General features: G+C 29.3%; 1 protein-coding gene across 6 annotated transcripts in view; it reads left to right on the top strand.

Annotated features, from left to right (window-relative positions):
* The first annotated feature begins 6,607 nt into the window (after positions 1-6,607).
* Positions 6,608-22,623, top strand: part of LOC114128098 (RNA-binding protein 5-like) — a 92,711-nt gene continuing 76,695 nt past the window's right edge. The window contains exons 1-4 of one of the 6 annotated variants that reach the window (XM_027992528.2): positions 6,675-6,974; positions 11,407-11,495; positions 11,659-11,745; positions 12,180-22,188. In XM_027992528.2, the coding sequence (XP_027848329.2) occupies positions 12,180-14,897 (2,718 nt within the window). In that variant the 5' untranslated portion in view covers positions 6,675-6,974; positions 11,407-11,495; positions 11,659-11,745 and the 3' untranslated portion in view covers positions 14,898-22,188. Of the gene's footprint in view, positions 6,975-11,113; positions 11,746-11,790; positions 22,189-22,623 lie in introns of those variants that run through there. The other 5 variants (XM_050198781.1, XM_050198779.1, XM_050198780.1 and 2 more) reach the window with 5 other exon arrangements.

Genomic DNA, 22,623 nt, shown 5'->3' with positions numbered 1-22,623 from the left:
TATCATGCGGAAAGAAACGTGAAGTAGAAGCTTTCACCGCACTCTGTTTATGTGTGTGTATATAGGTTCTTTTTTTGAAATATGGTCCGTAGAGCTCATTGAGCGAAGTCATCAGTATCCATAAGTTAGCAGTTCCCCTACACCGAATGCCTTTTCGTTGAAACTAATGTTTTATGGATGGACTTTTGGCAGTGAAAGAAAGAGAGAGAGAACGACAAAGACAGGGAAGAGAGAAAAAATAACCGTAAGCACAGCCACATTCTTATACACACACACACACACACACATACGTGTATATACTATATATACAGGTGCTTTCGGTCAGAAGGTTTTCTCTGTTCATTAAACGACATTTTATACCGTCCGTGTGTATGTTTTGGAAATGATAGACGAAGAAAGTGTACAAAAGGGAGGGGAAAAATGGCGAACAAAAATAAGGGAGTGTATCTTATCGTATATATTTTTCTATCTTATCGACGAACTATAAAGAAACACGAGTGGGCGATAATAAAAATGATTGAAGACTCAATTTTCAGATTTAACACTTCCCATTATTTTGGCCAAAGTTTTTATTTATTATTTTTTCTGTAGTCTTTTGAAGGACGACACTGCCACAAACATTGAAATAGCAAAAACACACACGAATACACATAAGTCTATTTCTTCTTGGCATTTTATAAATTTATAAATGTAGTTTAGGTACTCTGTAACGTGCCAATACTATTGAGAACACATATGATATTGAAAATACGCTTTTATTATTAAGCCATTATTTTTAGTTAGCTTGCAAACATATTTACCAAGAAATTTAAATTTAAAATAAACTACATACCTATAGTCTATATAATTGTATTATTAAAAATATGGACTAACCTTTGTTAAAGTATGACTAAATCACGAGTATATGTATTAATAGTGTGATACGAATATCGATACACAAGTATTGCAATATTATAAACTACAATGCATTAAAAACACGGAATACCCACATATGTTGTCACTTATCTCTATTCCCTATCTTGTAAAAATGTATAATATAAAAAAGTAAATATACGTTTGTAAGTAGGTATACTGTATTACTGTAATTTGAATATTAGACTTGCATTGACTTATTTTCAAAATTGATAGTAAATAGTTATAGCACATTATCAACGTTTGTGGGTTCTTACAATATTTAATTTTACATTAATTATGAGCTCTTTTAAATTTTAATATTTGAAATACTCACAATTCCTTAAATATAAAAATATCATAAAAAACCATCGTAAAACATAACGAATATAATATACTTATTCCTATTTTTAAATTTGATAATATGTCAATCGGTTTTAATATTTAAGCTATAATTACATACAAAATAAGTTTAGACAAACACAAATTAACTGATATGATATACATGTCTAACACGAACACAATACGAAATACATGAAACTATGAAAGTGATATCTGCTTAAAAAAATATCACCATGGTGCACTGGTGCCGCTATCAGATAAATAAAACAAAAAAAATTACCTAATAAATAATAATAATAAAATATTTTTAACAAAAATAATCTAAAATGTACTATAGATGAGTATTATAACGTACTAATTATAAAGAATTAAATTGTCTTTCTAAATCATCACGTTAACAACAGCTTTTCAAACCCTGTAAGCCGATAAATTTATGCTAAAATGCATAGTATTATAAAAATTAATTTAATTTATTAAAAATAATAATAGTTCGGAATATGGTTTATTCTATTTATTTATTTAAATTATTTATAATATAATTCATAAATATTTTATAGTATAAAATTAAAAAATAAGTAGACTATAATATTATATAGTAATAATTAGTAACTATATGTTTATAGTTTATAGAAATAGTATTATTATTAATCATGGTAAAATTAATAATATAACATTTCCGATTGCCTGCGATAAAAATTCTACCTTCAATATTTCATAAAAATTCGTTACAAGTATTTATTTTACATAATTTATGGTTATATTTTTAATATTATCTAATATTATCCTATTATCTGTTAACATAGAACCATTAATCTAGGTATGTAAGAAATTTATCTTTAAATGATATTCAATATTTGTTATTATTCAAAAAGTATAATTCGTAGGTACATGAAAATTCACAGTAAAATATCGATTTACTATCAAATAATTTTAGTTTTTTGTAGTAGTTAAAAATAATTGGTCTTAGAAACTTGAAACATACATCATGCAGTTGTTTAAATTATCATTTTGTGTACAAGATTTTATTTTGGGGTATTTAGGTCATTAAAACATGAACCACCTATTCACCACCCAATTTAAAATATAATAATATTTTATATATTATATCCTAAGCTGACAAATCATCTTCATTCAGAATCGTTTTTCGTATACAATGTTACCAATCAATGGATTCAAATTTAATACAATATAGTAATATAATAGTGATCCACACGGTACGTTATCAAATGTACAGCAGACTACGCTTTTTATAATTATTATGACAACTTATTTATGTATTGTACACATTTATCGATAATTTGATGACTTAACAAAGATCTCAATTATAATTATTTTGATATGCTGATGCTGTACATAACATTTTAGACTCTTGCGGAAATGCGCAACAACTTTCATATAACAATTAGGTACAATAATAATATTATATATATTGTAATGTACAAAAAAAATTTTAATATAGTATGTATATTGTTTATAGTATATAGGTATAATTTTAAATTCTACGTTTTACCTGATACATTCATTTGAAGGCATTTTTACATTTTCCTGAAATCCCCTCTTTTTGGCGGATATACTACTGCATAATCTATAATGTAATATTGTAATTATTAAATATAGAATGTCAATGACCTAAAAAACACACAACTCCAAAAAATGCTGTTAAAAATGACCAAATAAAACTACTCAGTGAAAACAATTAAATTTAAAAATAATGATGATTAATACATATAATATATTTGTATTAATATAATGTAATAATAATGTATCATGCATGTATGGTAAATCTTATCGATAAGCGACAAATTTAATCACAAGAAAAACCCCACAATAATTTAATAATACAATGCTTTTTTTAATGTTATAAGATTTTTTTTAAAACAGACCTAAAATATGAAAAAAATGAGATAACAATTTTAATAAAAATTCATCTAAAGCTAAAATGCCTAAAAATATAAAATAAAATTAGTATAATATTCTGTATCAGTATCAAGGAAGCATGAAACAAATTTTTAGCTAAGATAGCATTGTACATAGGATCAAAGGAAAAAAATGCATAAGTCATCAAAATCCTAACTCTAGTAATTATGTATAAGAAGATAGTATTATATTATATTATATTATATTATATCTTATATTTTTTTTTTATGTCATACACTCATACAGTTGAGATAAATTCAAAATTTAATGAAACTATCTACTAAAGTCTGAACAATTTCCTGCATTGGCCAAACCTGCGATAGTGCCATTTAAGAATTTAAATTGCTTAATTTAAAAACTAAAATATTTTCTTGTAATACAAGAATTGATTTCATACAAGCTAATACTTCCCCAAAAATACTTTTGGTGAAAATACCTATGAACAACTTCTACGCCTTAAGTACCTAATTTGTTATATTTGTCTTTTCATTAACAATTTGAACTAATTTGTATCTAAGAATATAAATACATTAATTAGAATAATAATAATAATTAAATTAACATTATATAATTCACTATAATAGGTATTATATTATATATATTTTTAAATTATTTATAATTATATTTATTCTTCAAAACAAATTTAATTTAAAAATAAATAACATTAAGGGTCATTTTTAAATATTTTAATTATTAATCTGATATTTGATAATATTAATAATATTATATTATAGTGAATAATGTTAATACAATTATTATAAATTTCAATTTTCAGTTTAGGCAAAAAATAAAAATATTATTATTTAGTATTGATAATACTTTTTTGAAGGTTAATAATCGTTTGTTGTGTGCCGGAAAAATAAAATACTGTAGGCGAAACACCAGATCGGGATCCCATGAACCGGCATATATCGTCCCGGTATACGACGTTCGACGGCAGCGTCGATCATACTTTGCAGTAGTGCGCAATACGAGTCGACGTACCAGGGTCGTAGAGACTAGTGGTTTGGTTATAAACTCCATAACCCGCTAACTACCGTTGCAACGATCGGGACAAAAAACAAACGTCGTCACCCGACGACGGATCTTCATCGTTAAAAAATTAATAATTATGTTCTTTTTACGCATTGCTTTATACACGCATACAACGTGTCACGTATATACAACTATAACGACTGGAATTTTAAAGCGCACATTTAATGTCGGTGAATAACCGCGCCATCGCAGTCTTAAGCGGAACATTTTACGGTTTATTAGAACTTTTAACTGTTAGAAGTTAGATCCGTTATGGATAATTATTTATGTTATTGTTGTAAAAAAAAAAAAGTAATTGAATACGAGTACCTACCTATATCAAATGTTTTAGAAAAAAACTCGCTAAAATTAATTATTAACAATATATTAAAATTAGCTTATTATAGCGTTTGCAATAAAATAGTTAGGGGACAGGGGTGGTATACCTACTTTAAATCATATGACAATATTATACAACATATTATAGTGACAAGCCTGAAGCCAACAAACTATAGGTACATGACTATAATTTATAAATGTAAGTTATAGTAAGTATTATAAAATACGATTTCAAATAACATAATGATGACGGGTTGCATAAAATCATTAATTAAATTTATTTAATGAACGGTTTTATCGAATTATTAAATATTTGTATTAAGCCATCTGGGTTGCACCTGCATAAACAGTGGAATAAAAAATGTATTGGTTTTAAACATGATATCAAGCTTTATGTTGAAGTTTGAACATATATCACAAGAAAAATGACGGCAACTCTTCAGCTGTTTTAATTAGAATAAATAAAAGTGTTTACCTAGTGACAACGTGATTACAAGTTTAATGACAGACTAAAATTTAATAAACAGAACTTGGACCATTAGTTTATTTAACTGGTAACCAATAGCTTAATGACTAAAGAACGCTATTGAATTCTTAATGAACGTTTTGTGAATGAATAACTCAATAAATTTTTTATTTATTCAATAGTGCACTATTAATTCATTAAATATTTAATGAACATTCATGTAACCCGACTTAAGAATATTATTATGTTATGAATGTCATAATATCTACCCTTTTTCCGTAGACCGATCATAACCTATTACATGTACTTATGATAAAAATAAATTATAGAAATACAGAAAAAAAAATCGATCATGAATATCGGGATTTTAGAATTTAGATTAAAAACTGTTGCTGTCTATAGCGAGGTAAAATGATACATTTTTATTTGGCTTAGTAAAGGGGTGATAATAAATGCAAGTATCTGAAATACCGTTAGTTATATTAATTATTAGAATTTACCTATAGATTTATTGTATAGGTAGGACGGTGACGATTTTAATCCATTTTAATTTTTTTAATCTCCTCTCCTTATATTTTTTACGAGGTATAAATTCGATAAAATTCGTTTTAGATAAACACTTATATTGACTTATTGACTACTATTGGTATACTCAGTATAGTAAGTGCATTTAATAAATTCTATTTTGAATATTTAGAATTTTGCAAGTATGAGTATTGAGTATAATATATTAATATACAATGCATACCTATTATATTCTAGCAATTATTCTATTTAATCGAGTGAAATAAAAATCACTTGATAAAAAAAAAAAAAATGATTTTTGGTTTTTAATTTTAGAAGTATTTATTTTGTGATATTTTATATTATATAATAATTACGATAATTTACCCAGAAAGGGGCAAATTATCCCTACTTCCTCCCCTGGTAGTTGACGCCCTTATAAGAATGTAAAATTGACGACTATTAAATTAATCAGTTATTTTATTATGTGTTATTATGTAGATACTATTTGAAAATTTGATTTTTACTTGATAACAACGTATTATACATACCTAGTATTTATGGAATGCGGATTCATGTTTGAATTTTTTTTAAATAAATAATTGTTGATATAATGAAACAAACTCAAGTTTGTTCAAAAACTTAGTTTTCTTTTTAGAAGCGAAATTATTTAAATTTTTAATTTATAATACATATTTTATCATACAGACGTATGTGACAATTTTTGTAATCAAGGAAAGGTTGATGGTCTGAAGCGCAAAAGACTTCAGAAATTTCTCTGAATCCACAGCATTAATTCGCAATATTATAAGTATTATGCTGCTAGCTAATTAAAATTGTATTGAAAATTAATTTTTTTACTACGTACCGAGCAGATCAATTTCCAGTGAATAAGCACCAAACCACGTTTTTTTTAAACTATAAAACAACAAACACTTAATATTTATAAGAACAAAATAATAATATGATACCGTTCGAAAACATACATCATTGTTGTTGTATTGATCATAAGTGCAACCATCGAGGTAGAGATAAACAATACAATCTATCTAAATGTATTCATACGATGTAGTTATTAGTATGTTTGTGTTATTTATTAAAAAAAGGCGGGAAGCCGATAGACACAATAGATATATTCTCTTTGGAATTTTACGGCGTGCTACCGCCCGGGTCCGCGTTATCAGAGCTACTGATAACGAATAGACAATAGTCGTAAATACTCATAAATCATAATACAAATTATTAAATTAACTAGAATTAAATATTTATTAATTTATTATCATTTGAAATTAAAATCGATGTTATGTGTGATTTTTTTTCATAGTGGTCTTAGTTAAATTTTATTGCGATGTCAACGCTGCCGAGCCATGATGTGATCAGAGCGATTCGAATGATAATTTGTTGGTGACACACTGACACACGTCAAAAAACATTTTGCTCAATTCTTCAATTAATCATTTGTCAGATGAACATTGTTTCGGGTGCTGAAATTCGGTTATAGGTAAGTAGAAAACAGCCTAATGCGGTCAACTATGATGTCATTAATAACTATTAACTTTGTTTGTTGTCTGACAATAATTTTTCATCGCTAATGTGTTCAACGCAGTTAAAGCGATGCTTTCAAAATAACAAAAGATTTTGTTAAATGTTAATTATTATACACACAGTTCTAAAGTATCTATTTGGAATGTGTTTATATTTATGTATGAATGTTGATTTATTGTTCTTATAGGTATTGGTGTTTAATAAAATATCAAAGAGAGATAGCTATACCTAATAGCTAAAATATTTTTTACTCAGCAACATGGCTGGGTCTTAAAAGTATAAATTTTATACTATAATTTGGAAAATCTATATTATAAAATATGCAGGTATTGCAACATAACTAGTTGTAAAAAAATGTAATATTTTTATAGTGGGTGCTTTGATAACTTTCAACCACCTAATTTTAACTAATCTTTTCTAAATCGTTTTTCTTTACTATTAATGTAACTTTAAAAATATCATTAATGGCATTGTGAGATTGGTGTCTAAATTTCTTGATATATTCAGAATATATTTAAATAATTTAGAAAGATATATCAGAATCTAATTTAATTTCAACAAGTTACTCATATATCAAAAGTATTTATACCTCACAAACTATTTAGTAAAATTAAGAACACTATTGCTATTAAGATAATTGTAACTAAGTTGGCTAGGGGGTGTATCGAGGGGTGTATATTATATTTTACGAGATATTTTATGTGTTAATTTTAATATAATATATTCGATTATTAGATACCTACCTTATTTATTGTAAAAGTTTACTTTAAGTAAAACAATATTTTGCCTACAACTTAGTTATTTTATGTTCTATCATTACAATTTGTGTATCCTATTATACAAATACAATTTGTTTGTACCTATGTTGTATCTATTATTGTACATGTATTATAGATAATTACATTAATAATTGTTTTTATAAATTAAAATTATATTTTTATATCAGTTAAAGCAGGTTTTTTTCTAAATTCTAAGTTAAACAAATATTTTATAAAATATGTATTGCAATGTCTTATTGACTATTAATTAATTAGGTGCATATTGGGATGGATTGGCCTAGTTGGAAATTAGGAATCTCATATAAATAAATTTATTTATTAAATCAACTATATGCATATGTAGGCACTTCAAGTATGCTGATAGAAAAATATAAGTTATACTAGAATGTTATAAAATCATAGTATTTATTTTTTTAGTGCTTCCCATTTCTCTAGGTATAATGTATATGAACTCTTATTTAAATATATCTAAAAAAATGGATATTTGTGGTACCTGGATGGTGTAGTACAGCGGTTCTCAAACTTTTTTTTTGCGTACCACTTAGTTGTATTATTAATTGGTTACCATACCACTAATGACTAAAAATAGAACGCTCCAAATTGTACAATTAAATAGGTACTTGACTTTTTAGTTAAATATATTTATTTTAAATAATAAGGCTGTAAAATACTAAAATATAATTGTTTTTATTCATTAGTATTTTAAAATAAAATATAAATAAAATAACAAATTTTTAATGAGATCAGAATCGAATATTTATTTTTAATTTTCCGTTCTACCACCATTTTGTCTTACTTGTATCAACATGTAGTCTTACGTGTACCAATGTGTAATCATTTGCGTACCACAGTTTGAGAACTGCTGGTATAGTATATATATTTTTTTAATTTTTGAAAATTAAAAAACCCTAAGTTTATGATTGTATAGAAAATTGCCAATTGTTTTTATACAGTAAAGATAATCTAACACAATATAAATAGTTGGTGAAATAATAAAATTTATTTTTATAAAAAGTGTAGAAAAAAAATTAAATTAAGATTTAAAATATTATATAAAGTATTAATATTAATAATTTAATGGTTACAAGATATTTAAGGATATTTTTTTTATATATTTAAAAATTTTATAAGAACAAATTTCAAGTCTGAAGAGGATAATTATTTTATCTGACTAACTCAAAGTTATATTATATCTTACTGATTGATTTAGTTGTGATACCAAACAAAATTTCTATTTTGGGCGGTTTAATTCATATTTTTCTGATCAAAAAAACAGCCGATCTGCTTCTGGGTACCAATAATATATAAAGATATACCAGTGTTCTTGATGTATGCGGTCTACAATATACTTGTCAGCTACCATGCATGTTTCTATATGTCTATTACATAAGTAAAAAATGCATAAACGAATACGTTTGTAAGATTGTAATATATTTAATAGTACACAATAATACATATCACTATAATACTATATAATCCTATTTATGAAAAAAAGTATAAAAAAATATACATTAAAATGCATTATTATATGTATTATAATATAATTTATCAATATGTATTGAAAATTATAAGAGACTATTGTTTTTATTATTTAAATTATAGGTATATTTTAACATCTTTTAAAAAATATTCAAATATGTTGTCATTATTCATTTTAAGACACCACCAAATACGAGAGCTGCAATGATGGTGATGTACCATGCATTTTTTTAATTATTCAAAGTTTTAAATTTTCCCTAAAACTTTCTACACGTTGTGTGTATGCACCACTGGCGGGATGATAAAAAATTGAGAATGGGTGACGGTTTTATGTATGTACCTTTTAGTTGAGTGTAGAAAAATGTATACTAAACTGTATCTGATTATTTCATACATTAGACCTATGTTATGTTATAGTATTATATTATTATTATAGAAATTTCATAGCTAAGATAAACCCTAATTAATGATAAATTATTGAGAATGAAAATATATTATATAATATGTATAGATGTGTGGCAGATGACAGGTATGTGGTAGAGCGCATACATCAAGAATACTTGTATATCTATTACCTATCTTTGGTAAAAATGAAAATAATATATTTTTTAATTAGTATTTATTAAACTTATAACTTTTAATATTCTATACCAGGGGAGGCCAAACAGTCGATCGTGATTGACCGGTCAATCTCGGACAATTTCAAAGCCGATCATGTTAGAATTTATTTTTAGGACCACACGTTCTATATTATGTATCTTAATAACTATAGTTATTCAATTATATAAAAAAAAAATTATGGAAGTTGATCCTTAAAGGTGAAGTATATTTTAGTAGATTGTGACCAAAATAAGTTTGGCCACCCCTGCTCTATACTATATGTTGTAACCATTTTAGTGTAGTCAAGATAATGTCAGAATAACATTTGTTGTTTCTATTGTCCATGTATATTTAATTATAGCTTGAACATTATTTGCGTTTATCATTGTACAGCCAAATTTCAAACTTTATTTAATATCTTAGATATTGAAAACAATTCTATATTGGACACTACATATTTTGTACTGTGATGGTAAATATAAATATTGCTCTTGCTATAAAAATTATAATATATAAGTCTGTGGTAAATAAAGATAAGTTATGTTATGACAAAAAAATCATCTTCAGTTAATGTTATTGTCAAAAAATAATTTGGTTTCCCAAAACATTTTAACTGTATATATTTACAAAATATAATATGCAATTATATTATTTATGATTAAAACATTGAATTAATTTTTTTAGCTAGGTAGATACTATAATAAATTGTGTAGATAGGTATTTAAATATTGTTTATCTTATAATTATGTTTTTATAAAAAGTAAATTAGAGATTCATTTGTTGAATTTATTATTTATATTTTTTCAAGTATCTTTAAAGCAAATAATGAAAATGGTTCCTAATAAAAAATAATTTAAAATAAATAAGTCAAAGTTTTTAAAATATTCATTTTGCAATTTGATATTTTCATTGATAATTTTTTAAGTTAAATATAAAAACCCACGCTGTAGATTAATGCTATATTATTAGATACTCTTATTTAATTAAATATATATTTAAAGATTGTTAATTTAGATTAGTTCAAATTTTAAATAAAAAATATTTCTAATGAATAATAATTAGTTTCTTTTTTTAACGTGACATTTAATTGATAATATAATATGAATGTTATAATAATTTGAATAGCTTAAATTATGTAAAATTGACTTTTGTTATAATCATGATTGTAATTTAGCTTATATAGTTGCATAATTAATAGTAATTTTAAGTTAGTTGTATTATATTATAGTCAAATAGATTATAATATGTTTTTTAATATTGGACTGTATAAGTAATAAGTCTAATAACAGTTGATATAAATAGATTAATTTATACCTCAATAATAAAATTAATTATAGCGTACTAATAATCAAACTGTATACAATTGTGTTATAATGTTAAATATTTTAAAGAACTAGAATAATACATGAAAAACCACAATTTTGTAACTTTTTTTTTGTAAATTTCACCACTGGAGTCAACTATATTGATTAATGGATTTTAAAAATATAATTGGATGTAATATCATAAGTCATTGTAAATGTATTGCAGATTTGTGTATCGGCCTGTTCAGTCATTACGCTTTGGTTGTTTAGGACTGTTCCAAACTAGTTCTCAGCTAGTACTATTAATATCCAAAGGTTAGTCAAATTTTAAACAATGTTAGTCGATATTGGCTATGCATCAGAAATTCGTGTTGAGCCTCTGACAGATTGATTATCGTTGTTAACGAAGTGTCCACTGTTGATCATAAATTGATCATTCTAATAATTGCACTCAATTTCAATACAAATTGTATTACAGATTATTCAACAATCCAAACAACCATCAAGAATAAGTTAAAGCTACGTTGCCTGTGCTACATTCATAGAACATTCATTTTTGTTTGAGGTAGGACCAAATTAAATTAAATTTAACTGTAGTCTTGTATGTTAATCATTATTTAATAATTAACTATAATCTACTTGAATAATATATCATGTCTTTATTAATTATAATTATTATAAATACAAGTTTATAATGTGTTACAAAATATAGAAACTATAACAAGAAATTATATATATATACTTAAATAGTTTCATTTTTTTGTAGACATGTTTTATAATACAAATTTGTTTATATATAAATCATGTTAATTTAAATGAATAGTTTGTAATTAATTAGTATTATTTAATTAAATTTATTACTTTTGATAAGTAATAATATAAGAAAATCATATCTGAAGAAGGTCGTAAAAGGGACCAAGGCGAATGAGGAATACAAATTTAAAGTTAATAAGTTTTTAAACTAATATATATTATCTGTTTGTTTGTTTCATTGTAAAGATGGACGCAGAGTTTGTGGTCAAGGATACATGTGGTTATGATTCAAATGATGAGGTAAACTCATCTACTAGACGAAGTGTTGAAATGGACTTGGTAGCTTATGATTCATCTCCTCGTTCAAACGGATCTAATCATAGCACCAACAATGAACAAAATGTAGATACTTCAAATAATAAAACTAATTGGTATAAATCTGTAGATTCATTTCTGGATACTGAAAAAAGTAAAGAAAGAGGAAGAAGCCGAGATCATAGTCAAAAAAGTAAACATGATAAAAGTTCGAGTAGACATGGTAGTAGGAGACGTAGTAAACATAAAAAGCACCATAGATCAAGATCAAGGAGTAGGTCTAGATCTAGATCTAGATCTCAAAAACGGAGAAGTAGATATTCTCCAGGTGATCGTGACTCTCAAACAAGTCAGTATAGTAGTGACGAAGAACGACGAAAACGTCGTTCAAGAAGCATTGAAGGTTCTGATGGACCAAGAGTTAGAAACATTTATTCAGATTCAGCTACTACTAGTACTCGACGTCACTATAATACTGTAGACACAAGAAGAAGTCAAGATGGATCACAAGAATATTATCGTGAAGAAGATTTTGATAGATACACATTTAAAAAGCAAATTCCGAATAAAACTATTATTGTTCGTGGCTTAGCTCCTCATATATCAGAAATTGATATAAGAAAAGAAATATTGAAATGTGGTCTTACACCTGTTGATATACGTCTGATTAGAAAAAAAGATACTGGGTCATCTCGTGGATTTGCATTTGTAGAATTTTTTACAAAAGCAGAAGCTGAAACACTTATGGAAAGTAAACAGGGTGAAATGATGTTAAGAGATAACTTCAGAGCAATTATGCAGTATACTATTTCTACAATTGACCCTGAAAAAATGTTATCTGATTGGTGGTGTAAATGCAATGCTCATAACTTTAAGCGTAGGGAAAGCTGTTTTGTGTGTGGCGCCTCAAGAGAAGTGGGAGAAATTTTTGATCACACTAAAGAAGTCAGTTCTTATCCTACGCATACAGTTTTACTTCGAGGACTAGAATTGTTCACAACTGAAGAAAATGTTCTTAAAGCTATACAACCACTATCGACATTGCCTATTCGGAGTGTTCGGATTGGTCGAAATCCATTGACAAATGTCTCTAAAGGTCTTTGCTACTTAGAAATGAACAATGTAGTTGATGCTATGTATCTCCATAATGCATTAATTGTAGAAGATCCATTACTTATTGATGGAAAAGAAGTTCTTGTGTCATATTGTAAACTTGGGCCAGTTGGACCAATAGCTACTGCTTCAATGGGTAATGCTGCTGTTGAAGCAGCTAAATGGAGCAATCAGAAACCAGAAACTCCAAATTATACTATTGCTGATGTTCCTAGGCTTGCGGAATTTAGTGCAAATATTTATGCAAAAACTCCTATTGAACGAACTTCATATGTACAATATTATACTAATTTTTACACTGAAAAAATACAAAAGGGAGAGACTATTAGTATGCCTTTTGTGCCATCTGTGCAACCTATTTCGGCTGTTTATGCACCTGTTGGAACAGTTGTTATGTCACAAGCTGTTCCAGCTTTTCCATTACCTATTACTAATAAAGTTGATCCTCTAAGTCAACCACCTTCTGGAAAAGGAGATACCACATACTCTCCACCTGATTTATCTACTTATCAATATGACAAAGGATCTGGTTATTATTATGACCCGTACACAAAGCTCTATTATGATGCAAACTCGCAGTATTATTTTAACAGTTTTACAAATAGTTTTCTTTATTGGGATGCTACAAAACAAACTTATTTATCAGCACCTTCGAATGAAAATTCAAATTCTGATGGAAGTAATATTAATAATGAAACTAAAAAAGAAGAGACTCCAGTAGAAGAAAAAAAAGATGACGATAAAGTAAAAGTAGCAAAACGTATTGCCAAGGATATGGAAAAGTGGGCAAAAACATTAAATCAAAAAAAAATTTCTGCCAAACAAAATTTAGTAGCAGCCCAAGTTGCAATACAAACTGCAAAAACTCAAGCTGCAGCAGATATTGGGTATTCTGTGATGGGCACTAAGACAGAACCTAAAAAACAGCAATTTCCAGTTGCTTCTACCTCTGAAGACACAAGTTACAATGATGAAATTATGGAAGAAGCCAATCGAAGTGAAGATGAACAACACACTGATTGGGTTAAACTTGCTTGTCTTTTATGTAAACGGCAGTTTAGTAGCAAAGAAATATTAATAAAACATCAACAAATGTCTGATTTGCATAAACAAAATATTAGAAATTGGTACAATGAAAGAGGATTAGATCCAGATGATGAATCAAAACGAGTTATTCAATATAGGGATAGAGCAAAAGAAAGAAGAATGAAATACAATGAACCTGATAAACCTTTAAACAACTTAAAAGACAAATACATGAAGGCTAAAGAAGCTACCGTGGATTATGAACAACCAACTAAATTGGGTATTGGATCAGATAACAAAGGTAACAAATTATTACAGAAAATGGGTTGGCAAGAAGGAATGGGATTAGGTAAAAGTAATCAAGGACGAACAACTATAATAGAAGCTGAAGGTAGATTAGCAAATGCTGGACTAGGTACTAGGGCTGTTGGTGTTGTTCCAGGCCCTCGTGAAACGTATAAAGATTGTGTGAAGAAAATGATGCGTTATAGGTATAATGAATCAGAGTAAATTAACAGGTAAAAATTGAAATAATTTATTATGTAATGTTTTTCCAACAGGCAAAAGTTATTTTAATATGTGATATATCAATCTGATATTTTATTTTTCCTCAAAAATGATATAATATATGGCATATATATAGTCCAACATATATTAATTAAAATACATTTGAAGGCATTGCATTTTTAATCTTGTGTTTAATACATGTTTAAAATTGTATTATTGCATTTGAAAGACATTAATGTTATTTTAGTGACAAAAAGTCATGTAATGTTAATTAAAATCTTTGATACATTAGATAGTTTTAAAATACATTTACGTGTAAATGTAGTGTAATTAGTTTAAATCCGAATTCGATGAAATATTAGTAATAATTCATACATTTTTAATATAAATTGTAGAGCTATGGTATTTCCGTAGTAAATTGTCCTTTTTTTTATTTTTTCCTAACCAAAAGTTTTATTTAAATATTTACAAATTTATTTATAAGCAATGTAGTATAGCTCATATAATATGTAAATTGAGTACTGAAATTTATTATTTTTAAATTTACTTCAAGAAGTAATTATTATTTATTTTTTTTTATAAAATGTCCATCTTACATTTCAATCAAAATGTGTGTATATTATATTATATCATACACAAATGTCAAATGAGTACGTCATATTTTATATAATTTATAAAAAAAACATCGAAATTAACATAATTAGTTTTAGTCGTTAAAAAAATGTATGCACTGTATTATAATATACACAATATACATATGCAATATGCATATATATATTATATTATATGTATATTTAATCCAAAAATATGTAGAAAATACGTTATATTCCACAGACCTTTTTGATTTTTTTTCTTTTACGTAAACTTATTACTTAATTGTTATTATTTATTTGTTAAATACTTAATTTGTATAAACTACGAAATGCATATATTTTATATAATAACTTCTATTATTCTAAGTTTTATGTCTGTTTTGTTGAACAAAATGTCACTCGTTCGGTTATATTACTATATATTTTGTACATCTGAGTAGATAAATATTACGCATAAAACAGCTTAAAATTTACAAATAGGTTTATTACACCCTATACTTTTTAAAACTTGTACATTTCATTATATTGTAGTTCATAAATAATTAGGATTTTTGTTTTTAGAGTATTGACTTCAGACCTGCTAATGATCTTATTATACCAATTAATTCTTGACAGTTTAAAAAATAAATGTTTTGAATTATTTTTGTTTTAAATTGTTGTTGTTTGTTAAAAAAATTTTTTTACACCTTTAATATTCGTTCTTAGTACCTTTATAGACTATAGGACATAGGTACTGCACCATAGTTCAATATGATTTTAAAGTGTGATCAATTAACATTGTACTATTTTCACCTACATAATGTTGCGTGCCAATATTCAAAAAATAAATAAATAGTTTCGTGATTTTATTTAGGTGTGGTACCTAATTTAAGTGTACTTATAATATTAAGAAAATATGGCTGTTTAATATTTTATTCATGTATGTTAGAAAACATGTTAACTCTTCTGTCTTCTTTAGGTCAAAATAAGTAGGCACTCAGAAATAGGCATCTACCTTTTTAATAATTTATAGCTTTCATTAGTCAAATGTAAAAATTAGCAGCCTTAATCTTCAACTTATTGCCTAAATATTGCCCCCAAATATGTTTAGGTATAAATATATATAAATATATTATAGATGATAAAATATTTATTTTGATTTCATAAATCCATCAATATTTTAAGTGTTTTAGATGGATTAAACTTTCTACTAAAGAGTTTTAAGCCTTCCAGGTCCCCTTAAATACCCATCACGATAGTTAAAAATAAATACTAATACTATATCAAAATTTAATTAGTGAAAGAAGCTCATTATATTTTTGTTTAATAATCTTTCGAATATAATGGAGGTTGGGGATGAACTAAACATTCATATCTTAGAACATTCTAGGCGTTTCATTTAAATTATCAAGTCACTAACCCTCACTTCACCAAAGAGTACAAAGTTACAAAATTCTACTAATTAAATTTCTTTACTCTCGCACTATCCCCAAAAATCTTAACAGATACCCAACTAAAAATAAAAATGCTGGTTTAGGAACTTCACTATTCTAGTTGCAACCAGTTTACCTTCCTAGTGGTACTTCTCTATGCTTCTCATCTTTAATTCTACGTTAACGTAAATTCTTAGTATATGTTGTAATTATGTTTTAAATAATATGAATAAATACTTAATATTACTATGACATATTTTTAAACAGTTAATGTATTTTTTTGCAAAAGTTTGATCATTTATGTAATAATTATTGTGAAACTGTGTAAACAACTGCATTACAAATAGGTAACTATAAATTTTTGTTACTTTAAACCAATTTAAATTAATACTTTTTTACAACTGTAACTATATAGTTTAATAAATTATTTAAACAGATATTTTGTCGCTACAGCCAACTACTCCAATTTCTAAATGTTATCATATTAATGTTATCAAATACCTATCAATTTATTATTTATTTTTATTTATGAATTAGTTTATAAAAAAAAATTTTGTTATAAGCGAGATGAGCTGGGACTGGTCCTTTCTTCTCCTTCTGTCGCAGTGTCACCCTAAATCTAGACATGACTATTGCAGTGATGATGATCGTGAATGCAAAGGCCTTTAGAAAAATATTTCATCTATTGAAGTTTTGTATCGATATGAATCATAACAAGTTTACAAATATATAAATATCCTTATTTTTATTAAATCAATATTTTTTCACATTGTGTACTTCATAGTATATTATATTTTATGATAAATATAATATGTATATTTGACAGAAAAAAAGGTAAGTGCTTATTTTTAAAAACATATTCACTATATTATAGTAAATATATATATTATTGAATCTTCATCTCTATGGTACACCTACCTACCTTAAGAATCTATTTATACATTTCGTTTTATAGATTTTTTAACGCAACGATTTTTATAATTTAGGACACTGAAAAAAATTATTTTAATGTTGACGATGTGTACTACATTGTCTTTCGGTCCAAGTTAAATAATTATTATTGGTCATTGCTATTTGTGCTGTCGCTGTTTTTCGACGAAGCTCATCACATAACTGTCCTACTGAATCATCTGTGAAAATTCAACGATGAAAATACAAAAAACCGACTTAATGCGAGCTAGGTATAGGTAGTACGTCGTTTTTTTCAACCTTAACGACCGTCGTGTGAACCGCACCGAGGCGGTATGACCGCGCGCGCGGAATATTGAATTCGGCCGAGTTGTTGAGGGGACTAAGAACAACTAGTACCCCGTGTCCGGGTAATCAATCAAAACGAAAAACTGGTAGAGGAAAAAATATATCCGAAATAATACCCGTTTTGTCCGACGACGATGCCGCCGCAGCCTTTTTTCGCACTACGTCCATCCATCATCATAGTATGTGGCGTGGTAATACGTATCATTACGTGTATATACGCATAAGACCGGTCGCCGCCGATTCGTATTCGGCCGACCGTTGTCACCGGACGCGTCCGAGAAAAACTTCTTCGATGGTCGTCCTACGCTTATTTATGCACTCCTTCGCCCCATCGTCATATTATTTATTATTATTATTATTGTGTACAATTTGGTCGTTTTTATATCAACCACCCCGGTAGGTACTCGTCACATACCGCTCGTCCGACGTCCGTATCGTGTTTTATATTATGTATATTATGCGTTGTCGAGGGAGGGGGTCTAAAACTCTTTTGTCCGAAATACTAGTTTGACGGGGTGAGTTTTTTCTCGGTTTTATCGCCGAGCCGCAGCTTGCTGTCTGCGCTCTCATCCTTTTTCGTTCATCGTGTGCACGGTGTGCTCATTATATTATATTATAACACAATATATACCTTCCTAAATATAATATGTACTTAGGTTTGCTAGTCGCAACCCTTGCACCGAGCTACGGGTTGATAACACTACTGTCGTGTTAATCTAGTTACTGGCCTGTCGTTACTCAATGCATAAATATATTTATTTTATAAATTTCCATTTCGTATGATTTTCAATAAATTTAAATTATTTTTCGTTTGTGTTCCGGTCGTTTCCAAATTTCGTGCGCAAAGCGAAATCATTTAACAATAACAGCTAACCACAATATTAAACTAATCAGAGCGATTCGGAAAAAAACACAATTCCAAAACAGTTACGACTTAAACGTACCTTTTAATGGGTTTTACTTTTTATTTTATAAATGTATTTATTTGTTATTAAAAAAAAAACTACGGTTAAAACGCAAGTTTAACAACATATGAAAAATATAGCATAATCTAGGTACTTATAATAATTCTTTCAGTGGAAATTTAGAAGGCGATTTCAGTCAATGTCAATATTCATAAAAAAATTTAACACCTTGATAAAAAAATATTACTAAATTATTACTTATAATAAGTGCACTTTAAATGTATTTACAGTAGTAATTGGCTTAAATTGTTACATATAGATATAGGTAACGACTCTACTGTTTTCACAATGTTTGTACATTGTGTAGCATTATATAGCATTGTAGTTAATTGAAATAATTTAAAATTCAAGAATTATGGCTCATTATCTATATTATATGCGACCGGAACTACCTGCTCTAGCGTATGCTAGTGCATAAGCGCAAATGTCAGAGCCCCGGGTGGTCGTACAAGGCGTTACACAAATTTTATTTTATTCGTGTTAACTGGATCTCCTTATAAGTCTTCTCAGTTTGCTACCCCAGACTTTACTCACTTATTTTTTTCTGCCGGAACCCTTCATTTTAGAATTCGTTTTGGGAATTCGGTTTCATAACTTCAAAAGCCGACCGGAGCCTATCGCACACTGCAACAAGGTCCTTCATAATCTAATTTAAATTCAGGTCGATCTTACGTAGTAGGTATCTATAACTGCAATATTATTATTTTTTTAAAATTCAATCCGTTTTATTTCGTTTATGACTAGGTAAAATAACCGTTTCAACAAATATTGATGAAAATAAGAATATATAATTTACAAATTATACCATTTCACGGGGTTGAGGGTTTATTCCGATGGGACTTAACACAATATATATATATATAATATAATATAATATAATATATTATATTATATACATTATACACAGACAGTCACAGACGTGTTGGTACATATTTTATGATGTATGTGACGTAACAGTTGTGAACGGTCTACATGTATCTGTCCAGCGGTGCCGGTCGGACCATCGTGTCCATGAAATCGTCGTAGTCGATCATCCCCATGCCGGCAAAGTCCATGGTGTTCACCATCTCGTCCACGTCCACGGCCGTCACCGCCGCCGGGTCGAATTCGTTGAGCACGGCCCGCACGTGGTCGACCGTCACCTGGCCGGTGTACGTCGGGTCGCCGGCCGCCAGCATGGCGCGGAACCGCCGGCGCCGCGCTCCGTCCTCGGCCCAACGGCGCGCCATGGACGCCGTCCACTGGTTCCGGGTGATGTAGCCGCGGCCTTTCGGGTCGTACTCGTCCACCACGGCGATGACGTCCTCGTCGGTAGCGTCCACGCCGAGCGCGCGCAACGCCATGTACAGGTGCCTGACGTTCATCCGGCCGCCGTCGCCGCTGAACATGGCGAAGGCCGCGCGCGCCTCGTCCAACAATTCCTCGGGCAGCGGCGGCCCGGCGGGCCCTTCGTCGACGTCGTCGGTCGACATTCCCGCCTCGGGTCGTTCTTCCCGGTCTTCGTCGTCGTCGTCGTCGTCGTCATCGTCATCCTTGTCGTCGCCGTCGCGCAACTGTTCCGTCACGGTCGGCTGCTGCTGTTCGAGTTCAGACATATGTCGCCAACGATAAGTTTACGTTTTTATTTTAATGATCCGATCGTTTTTCTGTGCGAATATCCTTATAAAAATATATTATAATAATACGTGTGCGTATGGTGTACACCTAATGATATAATATACACTCGTGCGAGTTATCTAGGTAACAAAAAATAATAATTTAACGTATTTTCGCGGCTGAATTTCTCGTAGTTTAAAAAAAAATTAACAAATAATCGTCTAATTTTTTAACGGAAAAAAGCCAATACACGAGTGCAAATGAAAAAAACACTACACATTTCGTGGAATGAAGGCAACTACGATTAAAGTTCTTTTTTTTTATTATTTTTGGTCCTTGTAGGATTACCTACAGTTATGAATGGTATATAGGACAACACTTTTAAGTTCGTTCTATAATGTAATACACATATTATGTTCAAATTGTTATTTCAGCAGGTACCTATATTATAAACATAAGACGCATTATACCTATACTTATATTCTATTATACAATATATATATAGGTAGTATATACGCAGGTTTAACTATATAGCGAGGTCGACAGCGGTGGTGTGATTTTTGATGTGCTGCTTGCGTAATGTGCTACGACAAGGATGAGGGGAGGACCGAAGAATTTATGAGGAAATCGTTTTAGATGTGGGGACAAGGGGATCGGACCGCTTACGATGAAAATTGCATGAGCTTTGCCTTTCACGCAACGGTTCCTTGGGTTGTATGAGTATGGCGCGCGTATATTAACTTGGTAATTAGCTCGGCGGGGGTGGACGGCGGCGGCTACTCGATGAATAATAATTTCTGAATACATACATACATATCGGACGGGCGGCGACGGTGATAGGACGGGAGAAAGAGAGGAAACGGAATAATAATACGCCGAAAAAAAGAAGAAATTTATAAATATATTATATAGTAGACCTCCGCCGCGGCCGAGTTGCGGGTAAATAACCACCGCAGTCTGTGCCGAAGAACGCGGGAGCCAACACGCGCGCGACTTTTACGGTGGAAGCAATGATATCACATCCGCCGTCGACGACGGTGTGCAGCATCTGCGTCCGAAGATCCATCAGATAGGAATATTTTACTTAAGCGTCTACTCGCGAAAATATAATGTACGAGAGTCGCCGGTGAACATGATGTGCAACCGCGGTGGAAGCGGCGGGAAAGGCTGGAAATGTGCGCAAGCGCAGCGAAAACTTCAACCGATCGACAAAGATTTATCAATGACTATATATATCAGGGATGGCAAACCCGTGGAACGCGTGTCCGAGGTGGCACGAGGAAAGATTTTGTGGCCACGCGAAGATTTTTACTATAATATTATATATAAAAAAAAAAAGTAAATTCTTGGCCCGCATTGTTCAAGAGGTTTGCCACCCCTGATATATATGTATGTGTGTGGTGTGTATAGAGAGGTACATAGCGCGGGGCGTGCGGATTATAACATCATCGCGATAATTGATAAAGATGAGGTATGTTTTATCGTATTATATCAAACCTTCAATGGAACTATGGTGGGAGGGGATCCCTCCAACCATAGACTTGTTTATTTATTACTATAGCATGTATATATAGTGATATGAAATATTTTGTCGATGTAACTCATGGTTTAAGATATACAGGTTAGATAACGCCCTATTCCAGCGGTTCTCAACCTTTTATCATTCGCGTACCCCTCTCTCATTACTATTTCACGTACCCCAAATATCAATTTAGAATATAAATAAACGAAAAAAAGTTTTTTCGCGTACCCCTTGAGATCTTGTCAAGTACCCCAGGCTGGGAACCGCTACCCTATTCAATCGTACGCTCTTACGCGGTCCGAAAGTGTTACGGTTCATTAGTACGTATTTTCACCACACGCGTACAGCGCTAGTAGTAAGTAGTGCTAGTGATTACTGATCAGT

Source organism: Aphis gossypii, chromosome 1 (assembly GCF_020184175.1).
Source record: "Aphis gossypii isolate Hap1 chromosome 1, ASM2018417v2, whole genome shotgun sequence".
Lineage (NCBI taxonomy): Eukaryota > Metazoa > Arthropoda > Insecta > Hemiptera > Aphididae > Aphis > Aphis gossypii.
The sequence above is the reverse complement of the archived record's forward strand: the minus strand, read 5'-3'. Positions and strand labels throughout refer to the sequence as shown.